At 35.2% G+C, this 24,463-nt stretch overlaps 2 protein-coding genes across 2 annotated transcripts; both read left to right on the forward strand.

Moving 5' to 3' along the window:
* The first annotated feature begins 4,753 nt into the window (after positions 1-4,753).
* Positions 4,754-5,565, forward strand: LOC140840487 (FCS-Like Zinc finger 3-like). Its single transcript, XM_073207673.1, has 2 exons — positions 4,754-4,990; positions 5,101-5,565. The coding sequence occupies exons 1-2, from the start codon at positions 4,869-4,871 to the stop codon at positions 5,285-5,287; spliced, it is 309 nt and encodes a 102-aa protein (XP_073063774.1). The 5' UTR covers positions 4,754-4,868; the 3' UTR covers positions 5,288-5,565.
* Positions 5,566-9,471: 3,906 nt separating this feature from the next.
* LOC140841438 (uncharacterized) lies at positions 9,472-20,697 on the forward strand. The gene is made up of 10 exons (XM_073208854.1): positions 9,472-9,819; positions 9,920-10,025; positions 17,274-17,334; positions 17,426-17,721; positions 18,338-18,477; positions 18,785-18,859; positions 19,091-19,181; positions 19,536-19,739; positions 20,031-20,075; positions 20,338-20,697. The coding sequence occupies exons 1-10, from the start codon at positions 9,610-9,612 to the stop codon at positions 20,424-20,426; spliced, it is 1,317 nt and encodes a 438-aa protein (XP_073064955.1). The 5' UTR covers positions 9,472-9,609; the 3' UTR covers positions 20,427-20,697.
* The last annotated feature ends 3,766 nt before the right edge of the window (positions 20,698-24,463 follow it).

Raw genomic sequence — 24,463 nt, forward strand, 5'->3', positions numbered from 1 at the left:
GAATTCTTGCTGGAATTTTTTTTGAAAGTAAGATAAAAAATGGTCGCAGCTAGAGCCTTTGTTGGTTGGGATTTAGATGGCTCTTCTTCAGTCCGAATTTTGAGTTCGAACTTGTAGGCTTTGATACCAGCAAAAAATTCATGCAGCTCTAGCTTGTTTAGATAATTGGATTCACTCATTGTTACCGTCTATACATCTCAAGGCAGAGCTCACATTACCATCAAGACATTTCATGATTAGAATATTTCTTACCTAGAGATGCTAGTTCAATAATGATATTGCTAAATCGTTCATCAAACTAATTGAGAGATCCTCCAGGCATCATCTTGGTTCTAACGAACTTTTGAATGTCCACAGCTGACTTGTTCTCATTTATCTGGTCGTTTCCCTCACAAAGTTGAGTAAAACTCCCCCATATTTCTTTAGTTGCAGAATAAGTTTTAATTTTACTGAACATATTCTTATCAAGTGTTATATAAATGATAAATTTGGCGTTATTGGCAAGATTGACCTTTTAATCCTCGGCGGTCCACTCAAACTCGTACTTTCTTTACCATATATGGAGCACCATCAGATATTGCAACGATTGGATTTGCCTTTAGGATCTTCATTTGTCCTTCAATGATGGTATGCCACATGTCATCATCATGTACAAATAAGTGTGTTTGCATACAAATTTTACAGTGGTCATAATCATAATATTTAGAAAACATTTGAATCTTATTCAAAGAAGTCATCAGAGTACATGTATATCAAAGGTCTAGAAAAACCTGCTCTTATATCATTTGTTAGGATATGTAATGTGTTTAGAGATGATAAATAAATACTTTTAAAATTTTATATAAAAATTGTCAAATAATATGATCGATCTCGATATTGTTAGTATAAAAGACCTGATTTTCTCAACACTTTAAGAAACAATCAGACCACAAATTTGTGCGAAAAACGGTCTGAAGGTTCTTACGAAGGTTATATACTCAAATCTAACGGATTAATAAGATTAATAGTTGTGATAAAGAAATGACACAAGTATATTTATGAATATTCATAGACTCAATCTCCTACTCATCTCTTCTTCTACTTTGGAAGGATTTCACTGGAAGACATTGGTTTTACAACATTTATAACAGTCAACTTCAATCTTAGGGTTTATCCACTATATAAGTTGAAACTCCTAGTATTCTGACAAATGATTGAGAGACGCAGTCTAACAACAATACAACACTTAAATAGGTAAAGTGATGAATTCTTCGATTCAAGTTATCGAAAAACTCCTCAAAAGATATTGGTAAGAAACAGACGAATGATTTGATAGAATCCCTTGATGATTCTTGAACATCTGATTTGTGTTTTTTCATGAGTGGGTTGTTGAGCAGTATATATTTTTTGAAATAACAGGAACATCACCAACTCGAAAAATTATCAAGGATTTTTATCGGGAGCCCTCAATTCTTTCTTCTAAGTATCAGAGGATTCAACTCACATGACTCCATCTAGACCATAGCTCTGATAACACTTGTTGAAATATGGAAGCCACATATCTTCACAATGGTATGATTGTGCACTTTGAGCCTAAGCTCTTGTGACTTTGCTTTGGGACTTTACCCAAAAGACCTAAAATCAATAAAGATATTATTTCATCTTATTAAACAATGATCTTCTTATTAATATTCCAAATGTGAGATTTTGATTTCATTCCCAACAGTTTTTTATCACCAAAATTAAAATATCTAACAGCCCTAATCAATAACGATTCACACATAAGTCCAATGTTATGTCAAAACTCTGACTTAAATATTGATTAAAATGGAAAAAAAAAGGTATGCTAGAGTTTAAATCTTATGTGATCAAATAATCAAAATTATAAATAAATCAACTTAGAAAGTTAGAATGTAACTTTGGAAATTTCATTTTTAAAATATGCTGACTCGAAGAATTACATGTAGTTATGGCAAGTTGAAACTCGTCGATTAATTTATTCGTTTGAAATTATTTCAAAATAGGGAGAAGAATTTATAAATAGCCTTTTTTTTGTTCTTTTATCAATTAATAATTAGCTTGGAAGTATTCACCTATGCCCTATCCATTAAAAGATAGAGACAGTACTGCCCCCAATAATAGAGGGTGGTAATATTAAATTTTTTTCCTTCTAATTTCAATTTATTTATTTTATTAATGGATTTAATTTGACATGTATATAATTTTAGATCGATTAATCAAAATTAAAATACTTCTACTCATTCACCAATTTATTAATTTTAACTTGAGACGGAATTTAAATTCGAATTAATAAATGAAAAGGTTAACTTTCTAAATTTTTCCATATTTATTAGGCAAAATTGTTTGAGACGTCTTACGAGATACATATATTTTATTTGGGTCATCAATAGAGTTGACACATCTCACAGATAAAAATTCGTGAAACCGTCTTGCAAGAGACCTACTCTATATATTAAAAATAATAATTCGAGTGTACTATTATTAAAATTATTAAAAATTCTTGTAAGACTGTGTCACAAATAAATTTTGTTAGAAAAATCTCCAATCGACTTGATTCATATAAAAAATATGTTTTTTATGTAAAAAAATATTACTTTTATTTATAAATATTTATCAGGTCATCCCCTCTCGCAGATTTTTCTCATGTACTTACTCAATAAAATTAACATTACTTACAGCAAAATATTTCTAATAAGGAGAAATTCTATACTAACCATATTTTTAATGTTTTAATTAATTTAATGAAATTTATTGATACTTTATTAAAAAATTAATAATTCCTTCGTATTTTGATGCAAGATAGATTCGTGTTTGTTTTTATTAATTTTATAATAAATTATTATTAAAAAAATATTTTTGACTACTTTTTTATAGGACACGTAACCCTCCCAAGTAATAATTCATTTGCTACGCTGGCGACATCCAGTGGTCTCACGTCTCATTCCTGCTAACTTTTTAAATCATCTATTTGGAAAGATAGAGCTGCCCGCGGGCAGAGGGCAGGCTTCCCGGGCAGGGGGTGGGGACGCAATCGGTGCTTTAGAATCTGGCCCGCGAGTGTCAATTGGTCCACCTGTAATGTTACTCCTGTTTGGTTTCGCCCTTTAAGTGGGGTCCATTTGGATAAAATTATGGCAACGTGGGGCCCGGTCCTACGTGGCTTGAGGTGTGGGGGTGATTGAAAACGACAAAAAGTGTGGGGACTTTGTCTGTAATTATTGAAATTGTCTGTCGTTTATTAATGTTAATCACGAACTTTTTCACGGGTTTGGAGTCCTGTAGAGAAAATTAGGATAAGAATTTCCTGATTTTTTTTGGGTTTGGGAATTTTTTTAAATCTTCGATATAGATCGAGGTGGATACGAGATTAATAACCTTATATTTGAACTCGTCCGAAGATGATATCAATAATAAAATAATAATATTATTAGTATAAATAATAAAATAATATTATTATTTTTTAAAATATTAATAATAATATTAATATTTAATACTATCACTAATAATAATAGATAATAAAAAATTTTGGTTTGAGAAAATTTTCGAATCTGTCGTCGTCTTGTCATATTAATATTTTTAAAACGGAGATGATGACGTGATGAGAAGTTGATCCCCGAAATTTCGGATTTGGAGATTCTCCGAACTCGAAAAAGCGGGGATTAGATGAATATGGGGTGAGGATGGAATTCGGAGACGAAGACGAAAACGAGGACGGCAAACCCGCCCCCGCCCCCGCCCCCGCCCCGCCGAGGCCCATTTCTATCCCTAATGTTAACATGGTTGTGGGATAGAATGTTAGTGGTTCTTTAAGAGCGTGCTCATTTCTGCTTATTACATGTCGTTGTAGCTTAGGACCGTGACTACTGTGTTTGATGTGGTATGAAACAAAAATTTAAAAATACATCTTTGTGTTGCGACAAATAATATTAAAGTTTAGTTAGTAAATAATTAGTACAATAATAATACATAAATATATCGGAAACAATATATTACATAAAAATAAGTCAATGAATATTTGAAATAATTACAAAAATATTAATCATGTAGCTGCTTCAAAATAAAAATATATATATCAAATCTATATAATCCAATTTTCGATTCATTTCTTTGTCAATCAACAACATAACTAGCTCATTTAATTTATCTTGTGACATTGTTGAATTAAGATAAACATTTATTAACATCAACTTTAATAAGCTTTTTATGCAATTGTTACTTACATGGTCAATAAAATCTTAATGGTAATATAAGTATTTGAGAATAAATCATTCATTTTTTTCAAACACTGTGACATCTTAAAAAAGAGTGGGTTTCATGTGAGACCGTCTCACGGATCATAATATGTGAGACGGGTCAACCCTACTCATATTCAAAATAAAAAGTAATAATCTTAGCATAAAAAGTAATACTTTTTCATGGGTGACCCAAATAAGAGATCCGTCTCACAAATACGACCGTGAGACCGTCTCAAACAAATTTTTGTCCTTAAAAAATTGTTGAAGCTATATACAATAATTCATCAAACTAGTTCAATAATCACTATTTAACTTCTCGAAAATTAAAAAATGTCTCAAAATTTTTTGTTTAGATTATTCAAATCGAACTTAAAAGAAAAATCGAATTTCATCATCATAGACAGAAAATATTAAAATTAATTTTTTTTATTTAACATTAGGCCAAATTTTTTTTCCAATTGGTCTTCCATGGCTCACAGACACCTGAACCGTGGCCATCCTTCCTCTCTATATATAATCCCACTTCCCCCATCGCTTGGATCCTCCTCTCTACAAAACACCTCTCTCTCTCTCTCTCTCCTAAGTGCCACCTTCCTCCGCCGCCGCCGCCGCCGAACATAAAACACAGAAGCAATGAGGTCCGGCGCTTCATATTACACTGGATGGGAGCAAGAAGACTACCCACCCCATTTTCTTGATTCCTGCTCCCTCTGCAACAGACAACTGAGCCACAACAGCGACATCTTCATGTACAGGTTTGGCGGCCCGTAAACATCTCTTCTTTCGATCTCTCGTGATTGATCTTGAATGGGTTTTTGAAGAATAATTCGTGACTGGAAATATTTACATTTATATATTATTGCAGAGGGAACACGCCATTTTGCAGCCAAGAATGCAGGCAAGAACAGATCGAAATGGATGAGGCAAACGAGAGAAGATCGAATCTTTATTCCTCCAAGAAATCGTCGAAAACAGCAAGACAGAACACGGAACCTAAGAAAGAATTCGACTCCAAGAAATCAGTACGCTCCAGCACGGTTTCTGTAGCATGATACATACAGATGTATATATAAAATTAAGCACAATTAATTCAGAACCCAAAAAAGTAAGAAAAAAATCTCGAGGGAAAATGGGATACAGTAGAGGAAAGTAGGGTTGGATGAAATCCATCCATCAAACAATTTTGATTTCCTATTTTGCCTTGTAACTTATTTTCTTGCTTCTTCCTTTTTATGACTACCGGCCGAATCAAACACTCGCGATGCGTGTGTTAGATAATTGTATGAAATATGAATATCGAAATAACATTTTGTCATAGTTTTGGGTGAAATTGAACTTCTAATGAAGGTTGTCATAGTTTTGGGTAAAAAGCTCACGAGTTTAATTTTTTTTTTTTGGAGTAGGTTACTTGTGAGACGGTCTCACAAATCTATATCCGTGAAACGGGTCAAACCTATAAATATTCACAATAAAAAGATATACTATTAGCATAAAAAATAAATTTTTCATGGATGATCCAAATAAAAGATATATCTCACAAAATACCAGTGTTCTAAAAAGCTCGCTTAAGCCTCGCTTAAGCTCGCTTAAGCTTGAAGCTTGGAAAAAACGCCCCGCTTCGGAGAAAGCGTAAAAAAACAGTCAAACTGTAGTTTGACCGAATTAAGCATAATTAAGGTGTTTAATTAAGCGTGTTTAACCACAATTAATCGCATCTATTAATTTTTTTATTTTGAAGGTAATAAATTAGGTTTATAATTTCGATGTTTATTTTTTAATTTTAATTATGATTAAGCGTGTCTGATAATGATTTGACAAATATTTAATATTTTTAATGTGTTATAGTTGCAAAAACAAATTAAGATTGTAATTTTGATATTTTATGATTTTATAAATATGAGAATTAATGCATCAGACATAAAATTTATCATATTTATGTATTATTTTATCTATTTATTGGTTTGAGATAATTACAATTACACTGAATATAAAAAACACTTTTTCACGCTTAAGCATGTGCTAATCTCGCTTAAGCTTGAAAAGCTTGAAGCTCGACATTCACGCTTCGGGGCGCTTCACGCTTTTTAGAACCTTGCAAAATACGACTCGTGAGACTGTCTTAAACAAGTTTTTGTTTTTTTTTTTTACAAAAAATTCTTAAAAAATATATTGTTTGATTACAAAATGGTTTTCAAAAGCATTTAAAAAAATGAAAAAAACTTGTATGAGACGATCTCACGGGTCGTAATTTGTGAGACGAAAATCTTATTTGGATTATCTATGAAAAAATATTATTTTTTATGTTAAGTGCATTACTTTTTATTGTTAATATCGGTAGAGTTGACCCGTCGTCCCACAGATAAAGATTCATGAGACCATCTCACAAGAGACCTACTCAAAATATATTATTTAAAATTTGAAATTTATGGTTTTTATTATTTTTAAAAAAATTTAAAAGAAAATTATATATTTTTTACATTGGATAAACGGCAAAATCAATTCTATTATTCTAATAAAAGCATTTAAAAAGCTGAATTTATTGTAGTGTTTTTTTTATGCTGCAATTTATGTATCCAAACTCATTTTTATAATTAAATGGCATCGAAATGGCAAAATTATTGAACCACAAACAATGTAGACAGATTGAAAATTATATAAGAAAACTTTAAAAAATAAATTAAGAATTTCATTTCCAAGTCCTAATCTGTCTATCATAATTTTATTGTTTTTTGGCATTCAATCGATAGTAGTTTAGAACTAACGACGATGGTTTGATTTCCAACTATTTAGTTTCTCGCATTTATTCGTTGTATTTACATCCGACACGTCTACCGATAGAAATTCATACCAAACAAAGCTTACCAATATTTTAAAGTAGAAATAATATTAATAATTACATTGCATTCACACACATTTACTAGCTAGCTAGCACAGCATGTAGATGTCATATCTTGATTTGATACATATACTTTTACGGTAAAGTCGATACTGCCCCCACACCCAATCAAGGGTCAAGATTCAATCATGGGGGGTGGAATTTTTTTTAAAAAATAAAATAAAATGGGCCAAAAATTTTCTGGCCCTTGGATCTGCCCGTGCAGGCAGTACCTGCACGGGCAGCATCGAATTTTCCTACTTTTACCTAGTATGGTTGCTTCATTTGAAAGATTTTCAAGAACCTCTTTCTCTCTTTCTTTTTTGTCCATTAAACAGATAAATTCATATGCTTAGGAACTTCAAATCTTGCCACAAATCCTGTTGTGTTTTCTGATCAAATTCGAATCCAAAACATTTGAAAATCTTGCCACAAATCTTCATATGCTTGGGTTAAGTGTCTATGTGGATATCATATGTGATGATGTCCAAGTAGACTTGGTGAGTTGGGTGGACAATCTACCAAGGAGAGATGTTTACTTTCTTTGTTAATATTTTTGTCACGATGGAATGAGCCTGACTTGTCCTGATAGGATGGTCCTAAGGGGCCTGGCCTTATCAGATGATCCCCGGTGTCCTGGCATGATGGGACGAGCTTAAAATAAGTGTCGGAGCCTCTGAAAGGGGATCAATTAAGGTGCCTGAATACGCAATGGAAGTATCAAAATTTGTTTTCAAGGCAATTTCGAACACCTTATGTACTAATGTGTAGCAAATACAAAAATACAAAAATATGTCATACATAGTGTGTTAAGAATATTACCTATCAATCTCAAAGATTGATGTTATGGCTCCAACTAAGGTGTAAACACCTTAGCTCTTGAATGACAAGACAATCTACAAGCTCTCATTGCTTCAAAATTAGGCCCACCACTTGCAAGCTAGAACCCCTCTTATTTTGCACTAGAAAAAATAAGAGGATTTTTCAATGAGAAGTATTTTTCTTTTCTCCATAATTGAAGAAGAAAAATTGGGAGAATATTTTGCCGAAGCAAGGACAAGTGGAGAAGGACCACAATCACATTTTCCTTGAAGATACAAAAAGCCAAAGATTTCTCGACAAAGCTAAAAGAGACAGGTGATCATTCCACTAAGAAAAGAATGACCACCATGTGAAGATTCATGTGAGTGGAATAACAAGGACCACCAATAATGGGTGGTAAATGACACAAGGACCACTAATAATGAGTGCTAAAAGACGAAAAGACATTGGATACTTTATTTGAAAACAAGAAAACTGGACCCAAACTTTACACTATAAATAAGGGTAAATGGAACCACTTAAACACACCAGAAAGAAACCTAAAGAAATATATTCCACATATCTGAAGGTTTTAAAAAGAAGAATCAAGTATAAGAGAAAAGAGGCGGATGCTCTTAAATGGCTAGTCCAACATTTCCAGGAAAAAGGAGATGAGATTACTGCAGATCTCTTATGTAATCATCATTACTGGTATCTCGGAGAGATAAAAGAAGATGAGAGGTTAATTTCTAGATTAATAATATAGAAAAAGACAGTTCAAGAAGGGACCACTCAACCACTACAGGGTCCCAAGGCAAGCTGTAAAGGCTTATGAAGATTTGAAATCCGAGTTTCAAATCCGAAAGAGCCTTCTATAAATAAAGAAGCATAAGGAAGATGAAGGCATCACTCAAGATTTTCGTTTTTCTTCAAAATCATTTGTAATATTTTCCTTTCAAGTTATTGTGTGTAGTGAGTTCAACTACTAACAAGTTTCTCCTCCTCTACAGGAGGTTACTATGTAATAAATAAATGTTTGTGTTTGAATAAAGAGATCTTTGCTCTTAGCTTATATCATGTATTATTTTCAAAATTTTATCTTTTATTGTACACCCTAAGGTAGGAAACGAATGAAGGTTGTGCCAAGTAATGCTGAAAGAATCTACGTTGATAACCATCGGTTGCGATCGCGTGGTTGGGCTGTGAGGAGCAGTCTGTAAAATAAGGTGAATATAATCCGGTGTTACTTCGGTCAAAGATGTAAAAGATTTAATTAATTTTACGGAAGCATGATGAGTCATTATTTACAAATGAAAAAATCAATTATTTAAAATAAATATATAAGGATAAATTTGGAAATTTTAAAGATATGAGGAGTTGAAACAAAGTTTTAGTGGGATAGGGAGTAAAGAAAAGATTGAGAATGAGAATAGAGATTTTTTGACAAATTCCCCGAAGGTATATATATATATATATATTTTTTTTTTTTTTAGTTCTTGAATTTATAAGTTTTGTATTTATTTTTTTGTTTCCTAAGGGTTATTCTTATCTTCTTGATGCGTGTGTAAAAACCAACATTATCGCATGTCAAGAACGCGACTTTGAGCTACTGCAAATAATGTAATGGCCGTGAGCAGTCTAAAGCCCTGATAAATTCATCGTCAACAAAGTGTAAAATCTTCCGGTGATCGAGCGGAAATGGATGCAGCTCTTCCAATTGTAGGATTCTCGGTGATCATTGGAGCTCTGATCGCATTTTTAATATTTATAAATTATTTTCGAAAGAGGAAATCCGAAATTCAGTCGATCGCAAGACCCGAAATGTTGTATCCGGATATGAAGACGAAGCCAACGGTGCCCCGAAAGTTGCACCAGAAATCCCACGCACATTCCCATGCCGCGGATAAGGTAAAGATCAGTTTTTGTGATTTTGTCCAAAGGGTTTATGTAATTTGATCGGTGTGAATAGTAGTTAGTTCTTTCTTTTGTGGTGAAATGCGAACAGCAGGATGCAAATAAGAAGCATCATCCGCTGGATTTGAATACATTGAAAGGGCACGGTGATGCAGTGACGGGGCTGTGCTTTTCACCTGATGCACGGAGTTTGGCGACTGGTAAGGGGCTGTTTATCCTTAATTTTGCTTTTTAGTGCTCTTTGTTACTGTGTATTCGTGGGAATGTGTTTGCTGCCCCTGCCTTTTTATTCGAAGATTGTATTTTTACGGTTTGGTTATTTGGGCAATGCTGTTAAATTTCCTCAGTGGTTTACAATTTTCTGGGTAATTTCTTTGTCCGTAAGAGGGAGGCTTCTACGGTTTCAGCTAGGAAAAGAAAAAGAATAGCAGTGGAGTTTTTCCTTTTTCCTTGGTCTCGGGTACCGAATTGATAAATTGGTTGAATGAGGTTCATACATCTGAAGGTAGTATATTACACAAAATAAAGGGAATACTGGATATACACCATAGAGAGAGAAAAATTCGAAAATGCTCCCTTGTCTTTTCCACCGCCCACTTAACCGGAATCTTCTTCCACCCTACCAAAACTCCGACCACTGATTTCCGTCGGTCTTCACCTTCGACAGTTACCGGCGACGGCCGTTGGCCGTCGACACCCCTTTTAAAACTTATCATACCCTATTACTAATACACAAACCTTCCTTCGATATGATATTCCGGTGACCTCCCTTGTTTTATTCCGACTATTTGACCATTTCCGTCCATCTACTGGCGATCTGGTTTCTTCTTTTGCATTTTGTCGTTTATTCAACCAAACCTCCAACCAAAAACATTTTCATTCCAACTTTCAATCTCATCAGAGATGTCGACAAGGGAGTTTAGTAATTTTAAAAATACCTCGGCAGTCGAGGAGGTTAGGATTGAGCAAAAGCTATTTCTGATTTCAGTGGGCCAAAGGGGTGACTCCATTTGTGTAACAGAAAGAACTCGCAACGCAAGTTATAAGATGGAAGTGGATCGTCAAACCGCATACTGGTTGAGGAAGATTATGTGGGGCTACAGCAACAATCCCAAATCATTTACAAATTTTCACAGAATGCGAAGTGGGGATGCGGTTGTATCAGTGCAAAAGTTTGTCAATCGTCGAGGAAGCTACATCGAAGTATCGAAACTTACGAGAACTAAAAACAGACAGCGAATTATTATCCCAGGTGGAAGATACGAAGAAGGCTGGAAATGCATGGTACATTTTGTAGACAAGATTCTTGATAGAGGAACATTAAAAAGGGATTTTCCATTGGCCAGGATACACAGTCATAAACAAGCAGTGTTTAATGGTAAGATTGTCACAAAAGCCACAAGGAGCGGGGACATTGATGCCCATCCAGTTTTCCAACAATGCCTGAGCAAAGAATGGAACAATGCATTGATCGTCACGAAGGAATGTGTTAATGTTTCGTGGGAATGGGTTAAAGTAGCCCTTGGTAAAGAGGTCAAGAAGAAGATTGAACTTTTCCCGTTCAAGGCAAATAAAGCTATTTGGTGGCCCCATACTGAAGCGGAATTCGACTACTACCTGAAACTTAGTCGATGTTTTTTCGAAAAAGGGATTAGCTTAATCTTCGAGCGTTGGACAAGGGACATCAACCTGGGAGAGGAAGTTTTCGAATGTTGCAACAGTTGGATCAGAATTGTAGGATTACCCTGGGATCTGTGGACAACAGATGTGTTTCAAAAAATAGGGGATCGATGCGGAGGGTTAGTGGATATTAGCCAAGAAACAATTTCCCTCAAGGATTTGTCAGCAGCTAAAATTAAAGTTGTGGGTTTAGAAGGGGGATTCATTAACAGCTCATTGGCAGTACAGACACCAAGTGGTCCGCTGAGTGTTCGCATTTATGTAGACTCGGTTAATAGATCAGCATATCAAGTCTATGAAAAAAGATCCTATGCTCAGGTACTAGTTGGTGGTGCTAGAACAATGGCAGGTTGGGGTAGGGTGAAAAGACCAATTGAGGAACTAACTGGAAATTCCACGACAGCAGATAAAGAGAAGGAATCAGTCGCCGCAACAAAACAACAACAACCCGAGATTGTTGGGGAAGGAGCTACACAAATAACATACGACAAAGAGACAGTAGGGGAGGACAAAGTACCTCAACAAATTAAAGAATGCAACTACAGCAAAACTCGGCTTATTCAGGGGATGGAAGTCTTCGTCGGGAATCAGCATCTACTTTCGTGCAATAAAGAGAGGACAGGGAACAGAGATTCTAAAGTGCTGGGGCCAAATCATTTGCAAAGGGGCAAACAGATTCGAATTCTCAAAAGGGTCAGCCCGAAAGGTATGGAGGGTTTCAACAAGGGGAGAGTACAATCGATGAACAAACCAGAGATCAATCAACCACAAAGCAAAGATTCTACTCAGGAAGTATGCGCACAAAAACAGAAATTTGAGTTTGTTTATTCAAGGAGAAGACCGAGAACAAACGATGAATGGCCGACTATTCAAGACAAGGATGTGACAAATATTACTTCACAATGGCTGGACAGAACAGCAATGGACAGAGAACAGAATGATTCAAGGGAGGACAGGGAATTTAACGACAACATTGCTATTGAGTCTCATGAAGACAGTGATTACAGCGACGTGGAATCTCATATTTCTGCAAGCTCGGAGGAGACGACACATACAAGCTTGGGATTGGAGGACTTAGGCCCTCTCTTTGCATCACCCTCGGATAAGGTAATCAGGAAAAATTTACTTACTCATAATCGCTCTACAACTCTTTCATTATCTTTTTCATCTTTTCTCGATCACCAAAAATCTGGGGAGGGAAGGGTTTGTCATAGTGAGGGTGATACAGTGTTTGGTGATAAGCTGGGTAATTCTGGAATCAAAATTCACGAGCAAGAGTGGGATTGTGGAGGGAAGAGGATATCATCTGCGTATGATAGAGGTAAAGGATGTATGCAGCTGTTGGGAATTCATAGGGTGGAATTGGGAGAGGCGTTGGAAAAGAAAAAACAGGGTGATAGGGGAGAAGAGGTAATTTTATGAAGATCATTTCTTGGAATATAAGAGGAGGAGGAACATCAACAAGGAGATGTTTCATTCATGAAATGCTAAGGAAGGAGAAACCAGATTTAGTAGTGCTACAAGAAACAAAAAAAGAAATGGTTGACAGAAGATTTATAGCTTCAGTGTGGAAATCAAGGTTCGTTGAATGGGTTTATTTACCATCTTTGGGTAGATCAGGGGGCATTTTAGTCATGTGGGATCCAAGAGTGGTGGTCATCAAGGAAAACATGATTGGGGAATTTACAGTTTCCGTTAGAATTGAAAATGTCAACGACCAAGAGTGCTGGTGGTTCACTGCAGTTTACGGGCCGTGCACAGCTCGATTGAGAACTAAGTTTTGGGATGAATTGGCTGGTTTGAGAGTATTGTGTGGGGATAGATGGTGTTTGGGGGGGGACTTTAATGTTGTAAGAAATGTGTTGGAGAAAATAAACAGTCAATCTAACACAACAAGTATGGCTTGTTTTGATATGTTGATACATGAATTGGAATTGATCGATCCACCATTACTCAACGCAAAATTTACATGGTCCAATTTAAGAACAGTACCAATATGCAGCAGATTGGACAGATTTCTGTTTCTGGGAGGATGGGTGGAGCTATTTCCTCATCACAGACAATCAGTGTTGCCACGCATCACATCAGATCACTTTCCACTAGTGTTGGACACACAGAAATGTAAATGGGGGCCTTGTCCTTTCAGGTTTGAAAACATGTGGCTGCAAGATAAAACTTTTAAGAAAAAGTTCTCAAGTTGGTGGAATAGACCACAACCTCTAGGGTGGGAGGGTTATAATTTCATGAAAAAATTAAGGGCAATTAAGAGTGACATTAGATTATGGAATGAGGAAGAATTTGGGAGGGTTGAGTTGAGGGAGGCAGAATTAAAAAACAGAATTGTTAGACTGGATGAAAAGGAAAGTGAAGGCAGGGAAAATGTTGAAGATGCGACTGTAAAAAAGGAAATCAAATGCGAATTGGAAGAGTTGCTGTGTAGAAGAAAAAGATTGTTATTTCAAAAAGCGAAAACAGTGTGGTTCAAAGAAGGAGATCAAAATACAAAATTCTTCCACTCGTTACTTAATCACAGAAAAAACAAGGCAATGATTACTAAACTGGAAATGGATGATGGTACGATAGTAGAGGATGAGGATCAAATTGTGAAAACAATTGTCGATTATTTCCAGACATTGTACAGTAAGAGCGATGGGAGGCAGTTTGGGATTGAAGGACTGGATTGGAGACCTATTGATGAAGAAATGAGGTCTGAGCTTGAGAAACCTTTCATGGAAGAAGAAGTCAAGAAGGCGGTATTTGAATGTGACAGATGCAAAGCACCAGGGCCCGACGGTTACACTATGGCGCTATTTCAGGATTGTTGGGATATTGTAAAAGGCGATGTGATGAAGGTTTTGATGGAATTTTATGAAGGGGGAGTTGTAAATGGATTGACTAATGAGTCGTACATTTGTTTGATCCCAAAGAAAAGCGACTCATTAAAGGTAAAAGATTTTAGACCTATAAGTCTAATCACGAGTTTATATAAAATCATTGCAAAAGTTCTGGCAACAAGAATGAAAAAGATTTTGTTTCACACAGTCTCGGAATCTCAAAATGCTTTTATTGAGGGGAGACAAATATTGGATTGTTGTTTGATTGCGAATGAGTTGGTCGAGGAAAGACAAAAATCGAATAAGAAAGGTTGGGTCCTCAAAATTGATTTCGAGAAAGCATATGATAATGTTGATTGGGATTTTTTGGATTTTGTGTTACGAAAAAAAGGGTTCGGGGATAGGTGGAGAGGTTGGATGAGAGGTTGTGTATCCAATGTATCTTTTTCAGTCATGATTAATGGGCGACCGAGGGGGAAATTTAAGGGACATAAGGGGATTAGACAGGGAGACCCTTTATCACCATTCCTTTTTAATATGGTAGTGGATGTGTTGGGAAGTTTGATTGACAAAGCAAAAGAATCAAGTTTAATCAGCGGTATTGAGGTGGGACGAGATAAGGTGGTAGTCTCACATATACAATTTGCGGATGACACCTTGTTTTTCGTCAAAACAGAAGAGGACATTAATTTTCTGGCGCAAGTGGTCAAACTATTTTGTGATATGTCAGGGTTAAGGATCAATTGGGAAAAGAGCGCTTTATTGGGTTTAAATCAAGATGAGGCATTTGAGGTGGACATAGCACACACGATCGGCTGTAGAAGGGAACAATGGCCGATAAAATACTTGGGAGTTCCTTTGGGGGGAAACCCACTCAAATCAACTTTCTGGGAACCCATTACTGTTAAATTAAAGAAGAAATTGGCAACTTGGAAAAAGGCATTCTTGTCAAAGGGTGGGAGACTAACATTGATCGCTGCAGTCTTAACAGCTCTTCCAATTTATTTCATGTCTCTTTTCAAAGTACCAAAAGGAGTGGCGGCGGGGTGGGAAAAGACAATGCGGGATTTTTTCTGGGATGGCAATGAAGGCGAAACACACTATCATATGGTTGGATGGAAACAGGTTTGTAGACCGAAAGAGAGAGGTGGGTTAGGTGTGGGGAATATATGCTTGAGAAACATAGCTTTATTGGGAAAATGGTGGTGGAGGTTTAGTGTTGAAAACGACACGTTGTGGAGAAGAGTAATTAAGAGCAAGTATGGATTGCAAGAAAACGGTTGGGATGCGGGGTTGGCGAAAAATGTTACGTTTAAATGTCCGTGGAAATTCATTTCTAGAACTTACCCGGCTTATCACCGAAGGTTGCGTTTAGAGGTTCGGGGTGGGACTAAAATCAGATTTTGGGAGGACATTTGGTGGGGGGAGTCATCTTTTCGGGACATGTTTCCTTCATTGTATATCATTTCAAATTGTCATAACTTGCCAATTTCCTTTTTTGTTTCTTTCCATAATCCATCGGCTGCTATATCATGGAATCTGCATTTCCGTAGATCTCTTCGAGATGAGGAGATAAATCAATTGTCTACGTTTTTAGGTATTTTAGAGAGGGTAAGATTGGTGGAAGGGGTTGATGATTTTCGGGTATGGGAAGGGGATCCGTCGGGGAAGTTTTCTGTCAAATCCATGTTCCAATCTTTCTTCCAATCCAATAACAATTCACTGAATTTCAGTTTCTTCAATTTTATTTGGAAAACACCTATCCCTACAAAAATTCAAATTTTCTCTTGGACAACTACTCTTGGAAAACTACCTACAGCCGAGGTGATTCAAAAAAGATGGCCTAATTGTGCTCTTTCTCCAAATTGGTGTGTGTTGTGTCGTAACGAGGCGGAGACACAGGATCATTTGATTGTTCACTGCAATTTCAGTAATGCGTTGTGGGTTAGGGCACTGGAAGAATTGAGACTTGTTTGGGTTATTCCAAAAACAGCAAAGGATTTGTTCGTCACGGACCTAGGACAGCTTATCGGAAAAAAAGGAAAGATCTTTTGGCGAATGGTTGTTCATGGAATATGTTGGGCCATATGGCTAGAGAGAAACAGACGAATCTTTCAAGATACTCAAGGAACAAAAGAAGATTGTTGGGAGATTATCAAGATCAACATCGCCAATTGGATTCGATCAGTAAAAGAGTTCCAGGGATTAGCGATTTCAGATTTAATTAGAGATTGGTCTTACATTTATTGGTAGAAGTCTTATTTTAGTTCGTTCGGTGGATTTCTAGTCCACTTCCTGTAATAGACTCTAAGATATTTTATCAATAAAAAGTTTGTTTCTTATCAAAAAAAAAAGTATATTACACAAAGCATTCATAACCTATTCTAGGTAAGTCAACTGTAAGATCAATATTAATTAATCGGCCAACTAATTTCTTGATTCTAATACATTCATCTAAAAAGCAAAAAGAATAATATGGTATATTTTGTAAGTGATAAATACTTTTAAAAAAATTATTTTACATTGAATTGTTTCAAACTCCCAGATTTTTTGTGTATCTGATGAAAATTTTGTCATTTTGTTGGATTATTTTTTATGTATTTCACGAGTTTATTTTTGTGTGCTCTGTACGACATCTACTTGTTTGGGCTGTTGTTCAAACATCAATTCGGAAAAGAAAAAGGGTTATGGTGATGTGATTAATATCCCAGGAGTACTTTACTCAATCTGCACAGATGACTTGGAGTATTTCTCATTTCAGCCTGCTATTGGATATTGCCAAGTGGTTTTTGATTATAGGAAAAATGTTTTGGAATTGGGGGCTATTTCTTTTAGTTTTTTAACTCGTCTAGAATTCTGTCATTTCTGACTTAGAATCTTGGTCTGATTGAAGACACCAAGTTATTGAATAGTACCTTAAAAATTGTTTGCCAGCTTGTGGAGATGGTGTGGTCAGGGTGTTCAGGTTGGATGATGCTTCAAGCAAAAGTTTCAAGTATGAATCGTGCAACCATTCTCATCCACTGTTCCATAGTGCAAGCCTCATAATTCAGTATGGACTAATTATTCATATCATATAATTTTAGGTTTCTGAGAATAAACTTACCTGCTGGAGGTCATCCAACTGCAGTTGCATTTGCTGATGATGCATCCTCTGTGGTAGTGGCTTCCCAAGCACTTTCCGGATCATCTTTGTACATGTATGGAGAAGAAAAGGCGAAAACAACTGTTGAGCAGAATCAACAGACGAAACTCCCTCTCCCAGAAATTAAATGGGAACGTCATAAAGTTCATGAAAGTAGGGCCATTATCACTCTAATTGGAGCTAAGGCAACATATGGAAGTGCTGATGGAAGTGCCCTTATTGCATCATGTTCAGAAGGTGTATTTTGTATATGTATTTTCAATTAAATTGCTGCGCAATTTTTATTGTTACTCCGAGAAACTCACCACCATGGCACTTGTCCAATGTTGTTAATAACTTGTTTTTTTTTCATGTGCAGTATATCTATGTTGCTTCATAAGGTGGTTATTGACTGGGGAGATAGAGATAGAATGCACTATTAATTTATAACAAGTTTGTTGTCAGCATTTTGAGTTCCTCTTTTTTCTCTTGCTTTTGGCTATGTAAAGCACTAATTGGCCAACACAAATTAGTGAAATAGTATGGAATGATATTTATAAGAGTGGGTGGTTTTGGTGTCCGGAATTCGCTCCAATTTCATTTATTAACCCAGCATTTCAATGTTATGAAGCGTTGAGAAATGGTTTATTCTGCTTATTATTTTTACCATCAGTTTGTTTAGTTGCATAGTCTGACTGTCCTGGTGAGATTTGGTCAACCAGTGGCGATGTATTTACCATCCTCAGGGTCTCATGTCACTTTACACATTTTATACAGCCTCGTTCATTTTCTATTGCTATATATATATATATATATATATATATATATATATATATATATATTGTATGTTTAATATGCTCATTTTCTCCTTCAGGCACTGATATTAAACTCTGGTATGGAAAAACGGGGAAGCTATTGGGAACTGTTGATACGAATCAGCTAAAAAATACAATGGCCAGTATATCTCCAAATGGGCGGTTTATTGCAGCAGCAGCTTTTACTGCAGATGTGAAGGTAAAAGTTATTTGTTCAGCCGTGTAAACATCATGACTGGTGTCCTGTGTGCAGTATTTTTTTTGTATTTTTAATCTACTTTTTAACCGTTCAAGTTTTTATTGTCAAACTTCTCCAGAGAAATGTTTGTATTCATATTTTCGCCGCCCTTTACTTTTGTTTATATCCCCCAGAAAAGAATGACATACATCCCCTCATTTTGTACTGCTACTATTTCTTTTATTATCAATGAAGTGTCACGTGATGTTAGGACATCTGAACTTTTGTGGTGTAAAAAACATTCCATTTACCTAGCTTTATCTTACAGGTTTGGGAAATCGTGTATTCAAAAGATGGTTCAGTCAAAGAGGTGGTGAAAGTTATGCAGCTCAAAGGGCACAAGGTTGTATACCGATCTTCATGTGCTCTTTATGTTATGCGTTTGTGCTTATTGTTTTTATATGTTAGCTGATAGTTTATTAAGGTGTCTTTGAACTGAATTAAATACATGCATTCATTCTTATGTTTAAAGCATTTTCTTTCAGTTCAGTTTGTATGCTGGTTTCTGTAATAAACTTTATTGACCAAATTTACTTGGCTTTGATGGATTTAACATTTTCTGTTGAATTTTCAGAGTGCAGTTACTTGGCTGTGCTTTGATCCAAATTCAGAAAAAATTATAACAGCGTCCAAGGATGGCTCAATAAGATTATGGAATATCAATGGTAGGATTATTTTTGGAGTCTACATCTCTTTTGATAATTTTTTGTTACTGAACTAAGAATATTTTGTACTTTTCCAGGTCTGTATTTTTGCCTTTTAATTGTTGAGATTTATTTTTCCACTGCAAAAAAAAAAAAAGATAGCTGCACCCATGCCAGTTGTGAAATTACTTTGCCACAAAAATTTGTATATTTTACAACGAGGGGTTTTGAAGCGAAGCTTACTTGTTCTTTGACCTTATTATATTGTGACACTAAGTTCTTTGACCACACGTCATTGACTTAAGTTACTACATCTTTACTTTTAACGAAAATTTGGAAATAATATGTTTGCTGACCAATGGCTGTTACATGAAGTTCGGTACCATCTTGATGAGGATCCAAAAACTTTGAAGTTGTTTCCCATTCCACTTCATGATGCAAATGGTGCGAGTTTGCATTATGATCGCCTCAGTCTTTCTCCTGACGGAAAAATATTGGCGGCAACTCATGGTTCAACGTTGCATTGGCTATGTGCCGAGAGCGGGCAGATTTTAGACACAGCTGAAAAAGCCCATGATGGTAAACCTTTTTTTATGGTTCCAACTTTTATTTCGTATTTTATTATGCTTTGCTTGGTGGTATTCTAAGTTTTTCTATTTGTAACTTATCGATCACGCACTTTTTAACCAGTGAAAAAGGTGATTGGTGTTCTTCGGTGTTCTTCCATGTTATGCTAGTCATGAATTATGAACGATGGAAGTTAGTTTTCTGTTGCGTATCAGTCGACTTCCAAAAGTAAAATCATGCACACAAATTACCTGGCCATCATTTTTTCCATCAAATATTTGATTCGTGCATGTTTTATCGCAGGTGATATTTCAGATATGTCATGGGCGCCCTCACCTATGCCAACAGGTTAGTGCTCGAGGGATATTCTCTTTTGTTGTTACTATCATTCAATTTTTTTCAAAACTAAAAGTTGGTACTTCTTTGAATCTTAGACGAAATGTCTCCTTTTTATTGGGTTTTTGGGAGAAACCAGGATGAGTGGTGTTTAGTTTAGAATCTCTATAGTTCTTATGCACGAAGGAAGCTTTGCTTAATATTTTTCCCACTTCCAATTTATACATCAGTGAATAGAATATTAACCCTTGTTTTTCTTGTGCTATGTTTGTAGAAAAAAATAAGCAGCAGCTGGTTTTAGCGACGGCCGGCATTGACAAGAAAGTGAAGCTATGGGCAGCCCCACCTTCTCCTCCCTCTTGAGAGAAACGTACTGGTGGACTGTTCTCGCTAATATAATGGAAAAGTGGGAGGAAGGCAAGCATATTTATACATACTTGTGTCGAAAGTATTTTTTTGGCACGGGTGATCGTCACAGGCTTTAAATCTTCAATCATTGCCTTCAGAAGAATGTCGAAGTGTTCGATAGCAGATTCAGGCTTCTAGAAAAATTTTGAGCTAGTTTGACACAATCCTTGTGTTTACACTAAAAAAGATGGTGAGTTTATGACTAAGGAGATCGTTTTTTGGTCCCTTGGTGTAGCCTAGCCGATGTTTGAGTAGACTCTATCCAAAAATGTTGCTTTGTGATCACAATTTTAAATGTGTGAATTTTTACTTTAAAATATGTTCGTATTTACAAAAGCAATTTTTAAATCTCATAAACTATATCTTTACATTTATGTAGCAGGAAATAATATAATGCATAAAACTCAGGATTTCATCCCCATCCGCTTTTCCATTCTTTTCCTTTGCAAACTTTGCTAGCGAAGTGTATAGCGGTGTTCAGAACCGAGCCAAACCGTATGATTTGGTTTGGTTTAAGCTTGAATTTGTTTTAAAATTCATCAACTTTGGATAAAAATACACCAAAACCAAACCGATCTGAATCCGAGACATAAATATAGAAAAATCATGTAATAAATTTAGCTAATTTAATGTGGTTTTTCTTGAATATAAGTATATTTTATTTGATTTTTAGTTTTTATTATATTATTTGTGAGCTTTGTAACAATCCAAATACATTGAAAATTTATTTATTGTAATTTTAGTCTAAAGAAACGTAACTATTTATATCTATATTATTATTATTTATTTATTTATTTATTTATTTATTATTATAAAAGTGTGAGTTTTCATTGTTTATTTACTAAATTGTCTTTGTGTGATTTGTGTTAATCATTAGAGATATGTATATATTTGTCTTTTGGTAATCATTTATAATATACAATTAATGTTTGGTGTTTGTCTATATATATTCTCCATTTATCATTTTTTATATTTAATTACAAATACGAGCAAATCAAACTATATTGGATAAGAGTCATATTAATAGATTTAGATATTGTAATTGGATTTTTAGAAATACAACAAATTTATTTATCACTATATGAATTATTGGATTAATGTGGTATATATACACGCGTAAACATACTTAGAATACAATGTGCACAATATCATTCTTTTTCTTTTTGATTATTTTGTTTTTCAAGTTAGACGTGTACTTAAATTATTGAAAAAAGCGTAATAAAAAAATTTAAAAATTATGAAAGGCAAGATAACGAGGGATTGATCGAATATTAACGAATAATTTATATTACTCTAACACAAACGTTTTTGGGATGTCATTAATAACAAATGAATGAAAAATGTTTTTTCACGTACGGATGTTATTTCAATGGAAATATGATGAGTCGATCCACTTACATGTATTACTTTTACTGTTATAACGTACTTTTGTAAATATTTTTCGGATACTAATATTTGGATTTTCTTATTTCTACATTTTGGTTGGACGATTTAAATCCATAATTACATATCGAATCTCGAGGATCAATGTCTTTGTTGCATATGTTGCTTTTGAGATTTGGAATTTTTACGACTTCGGTCCTGTTTTAAAAAAAACTATCACATTTAAATCATGCATAGTTTCAATTTAAAGCTTTAATTTAAACAATTTTTTTTAGATAATGATCATTAATTTCATTCTCATGCGAAAGTGTTGAATTTTTTGAAACGCTTCCCACGTTTTAAATTTAAAATTCTACTAATTTTTTTTAAACTTTATTCGAAAATTAATAAATAAAAATAAATTAACATTTCCATAAATCAAAATAAGTTAACAAATTAAAATCTCAAGTGCATAAAAATTCCTAAAATCATCAATTACCAAAATTCAACTTCATCCCTTAACATGATCATACTAACTCCAAAATAAAGCATAAAATCTCTAATAAAATCATTAACAAAATCCTTTAAAACTTTTACTATCAAGCTAATGCGGAAAATAAAGTCTATCAGGAGTGTACTGTCGTACTCGATCCACTCAAGCGTCAGCGTCTCCCTCAATATCATCAACTGCAACATTCAAACCTAGCGAGTCTAATAAATCAGCACGTCCTAAACATTAGTAACAAATAATAATTATGCATGTACATGCATTGAAATCATATTTTTATTTAAAATAACTTGTAATCATAAACAAATAATATATCGTAAATTCATAAAATCGTAAAGCTTTCATTCCTTTATCATTTTGGGTGAAGTTTGATCATTGAAAGTTACTAGTCTTTTATCCTCTAGTCGACTGATCAGTCTTAGCTCACCTTTGTGCATGGGAACGAGCATTAGGCACCGACGTAAAAATGGAAATACGATCGTCAAGCTCTCTCTGGGGCCTTTTCTCGTAAACGGGCTCCCTCTGAGGCCTTTTCCCTCACGATATTCCCAAAAATCATATATACTCTTTGTCACAGTCAATTCACGTCCTTCAAAATATATTTTATCTCCTTTTTAATCATAAAATATAATGTCTTTCTAAAAATAGCATTTTAACAGTAAAAATTGCACAGCTTTACCATAAATCATAACATATCATAATATATTATTTAACATGTGTTATGACCCTTCGGGACGCTACTACCCAAGTGTAAAATGATTGTTTTGCCCTTGGAGCCTAAAAATTCTCGGTTTTGACTTTTTCTCACTTTTATTGACTCGAGACTATACCAAATAATTATTTAAGCTTAAATCTAATTTTCAATATTTTTATTTAGCTTAAATTCTAAGCTTTCGTTTCAATTTCCTATTTGTTTATTCGCGAAGCGTTTGAATCCCGAATTAATTCAAACTTTAATATTTTCTTCTCAAATTTTAAATATAGACTTTTCATACCTAAACGACCCTCGTGAGCCATGAATCGATCCCCTCTGGACCACAGTTCAGTCCCTTTTCTTTCACCTAGCCCTAGTTCGAGCCATGCATAACTTGTACCGAGCCAACTCTCAATTTTCTTGGACCATGGTCGAGCCACCTCGAGCCATCACCTGACCAGTCCACCTAGGGACCCTACTGGACACACCTAACCCACTAACCAGCCCTTGCACCACGCTTGGACCTCCTTGCACAAGCCATGAAACCCGCGACCCATCTCCTTGAATTTGTTGGAGTCCTAGTAGAGCTAGGACTCTTCTAGCTTATCAACCACCGAGCCATCGTCCTCCTAAATACCCATAGCCCTCACCGACCTAGCCTAGACCACCACCGAACCCCCAGCCCTGATCCAAGTTGTGATACCCTTGTCCCAAAGTACAACATGACGGGAGCCACCTCTTGAACCTGTAGGAGCCACCTCTAGATTCTCGGTGCTGGTGGATCGAGTGGTCAGGCCGCAACGAGGACGTCGCGTTCTGAAGGAGGGGTGATTGTGATACCCTTGTCCCACATCTGAAAAATTGAAGATTTAAAATGAGTTTATAATAGCTTACAATGGACTTCTATAGCAACTTGGGTTAATCATTTTCGTAAGCGAGGACGAATACGAAGTAGTTGCTATAGAGGCCCATTGTGCAGTCGAGCAGGCGCGGGCCCGAGCTCGGGGCGTGACAGAACGCCCCGAATCACGGGATTTGACACCGGCGTCGTTTAATAATCACACAATTGAAAACAACAAGCCTCGTAGCATAGTATAAACCGAAAACCATTTTTTAATCATAAATCTCAAAAACTCAAGTGTTTTACAACTGAATAAATTAAATAAATTTGCGGAAACGTCTAATAAAATTTAAAGATACTAAAATTCGAAAATAAATCTCTATTCAATAAATCTTTAAACTAATTAAATCACCATCCCCAAAATTGATCAGATTCTTCTTCCTCTACCTGTTCTTCGGATTTATCTGGGGAAGTTTGTAAGGGGTGAGTATTTTGGGAAATACTCAGCAAGTGGAGGAATATCGAGCACAATAAAACAACATGCATAATTTTCGAAAATAACACATACTTGCATAATAATTTTCACA

Source organism: Primulina eburnea, chromosome 9, assembly GCF_022965805.1.
Source record: "Primulina eburnea isolate SZY01 chromosome 9, ASM2296580v1, whole genome shotgun sequence".
In the NCBI taxonomy this organism is placed as follows: domain Eukaryota; kingdom Viridiplantae; phylum Streptophyta; class Magnoliopsida; order Lamiales; family Gesneriaceae; genus Primulina; species Primulina eburnea.

Excerpts from the sequence above, each read along its gene's own strand:
- LOC140840487 (XM_073207673.1), top strand. The coding sequence starts at position 4,869 with ATGAGGTCCGGCGCTTCATATTACACTGGATGGGAGCAAGAAGACTAC. Across the intron at positions 4,991-5,100 it reads AGCGACATCTTCATGTACAG|AGGGAACACGCCATTTTGCA; the intron begins GTTTGGCGGCCC and ends ATATTATTGCAG.
- LOC140841438 (XM_073208854.1), top strand. The coding sequence starts at position 9,610 with ATGGATGCAGCTCTTCCAATTGTAGGATTCTCGGTGATCATTGGAGCT. Across the intron at positions 17,335-17,425 it reads GCTTCAAGCAAAAGTTTCAA|GTTTCTGAGAATAAACTTAC; the intron begins GTATGAATCGTG and ends ATATAATTTTAG. Across the intron at positions 17,722-18,337 it reads TATTGCATCATGTTCAGAAG|GCACTGATATTAAACTCTGG; the intron begins GTGTATTTTGTA and ends TTTCTCCTTCAG.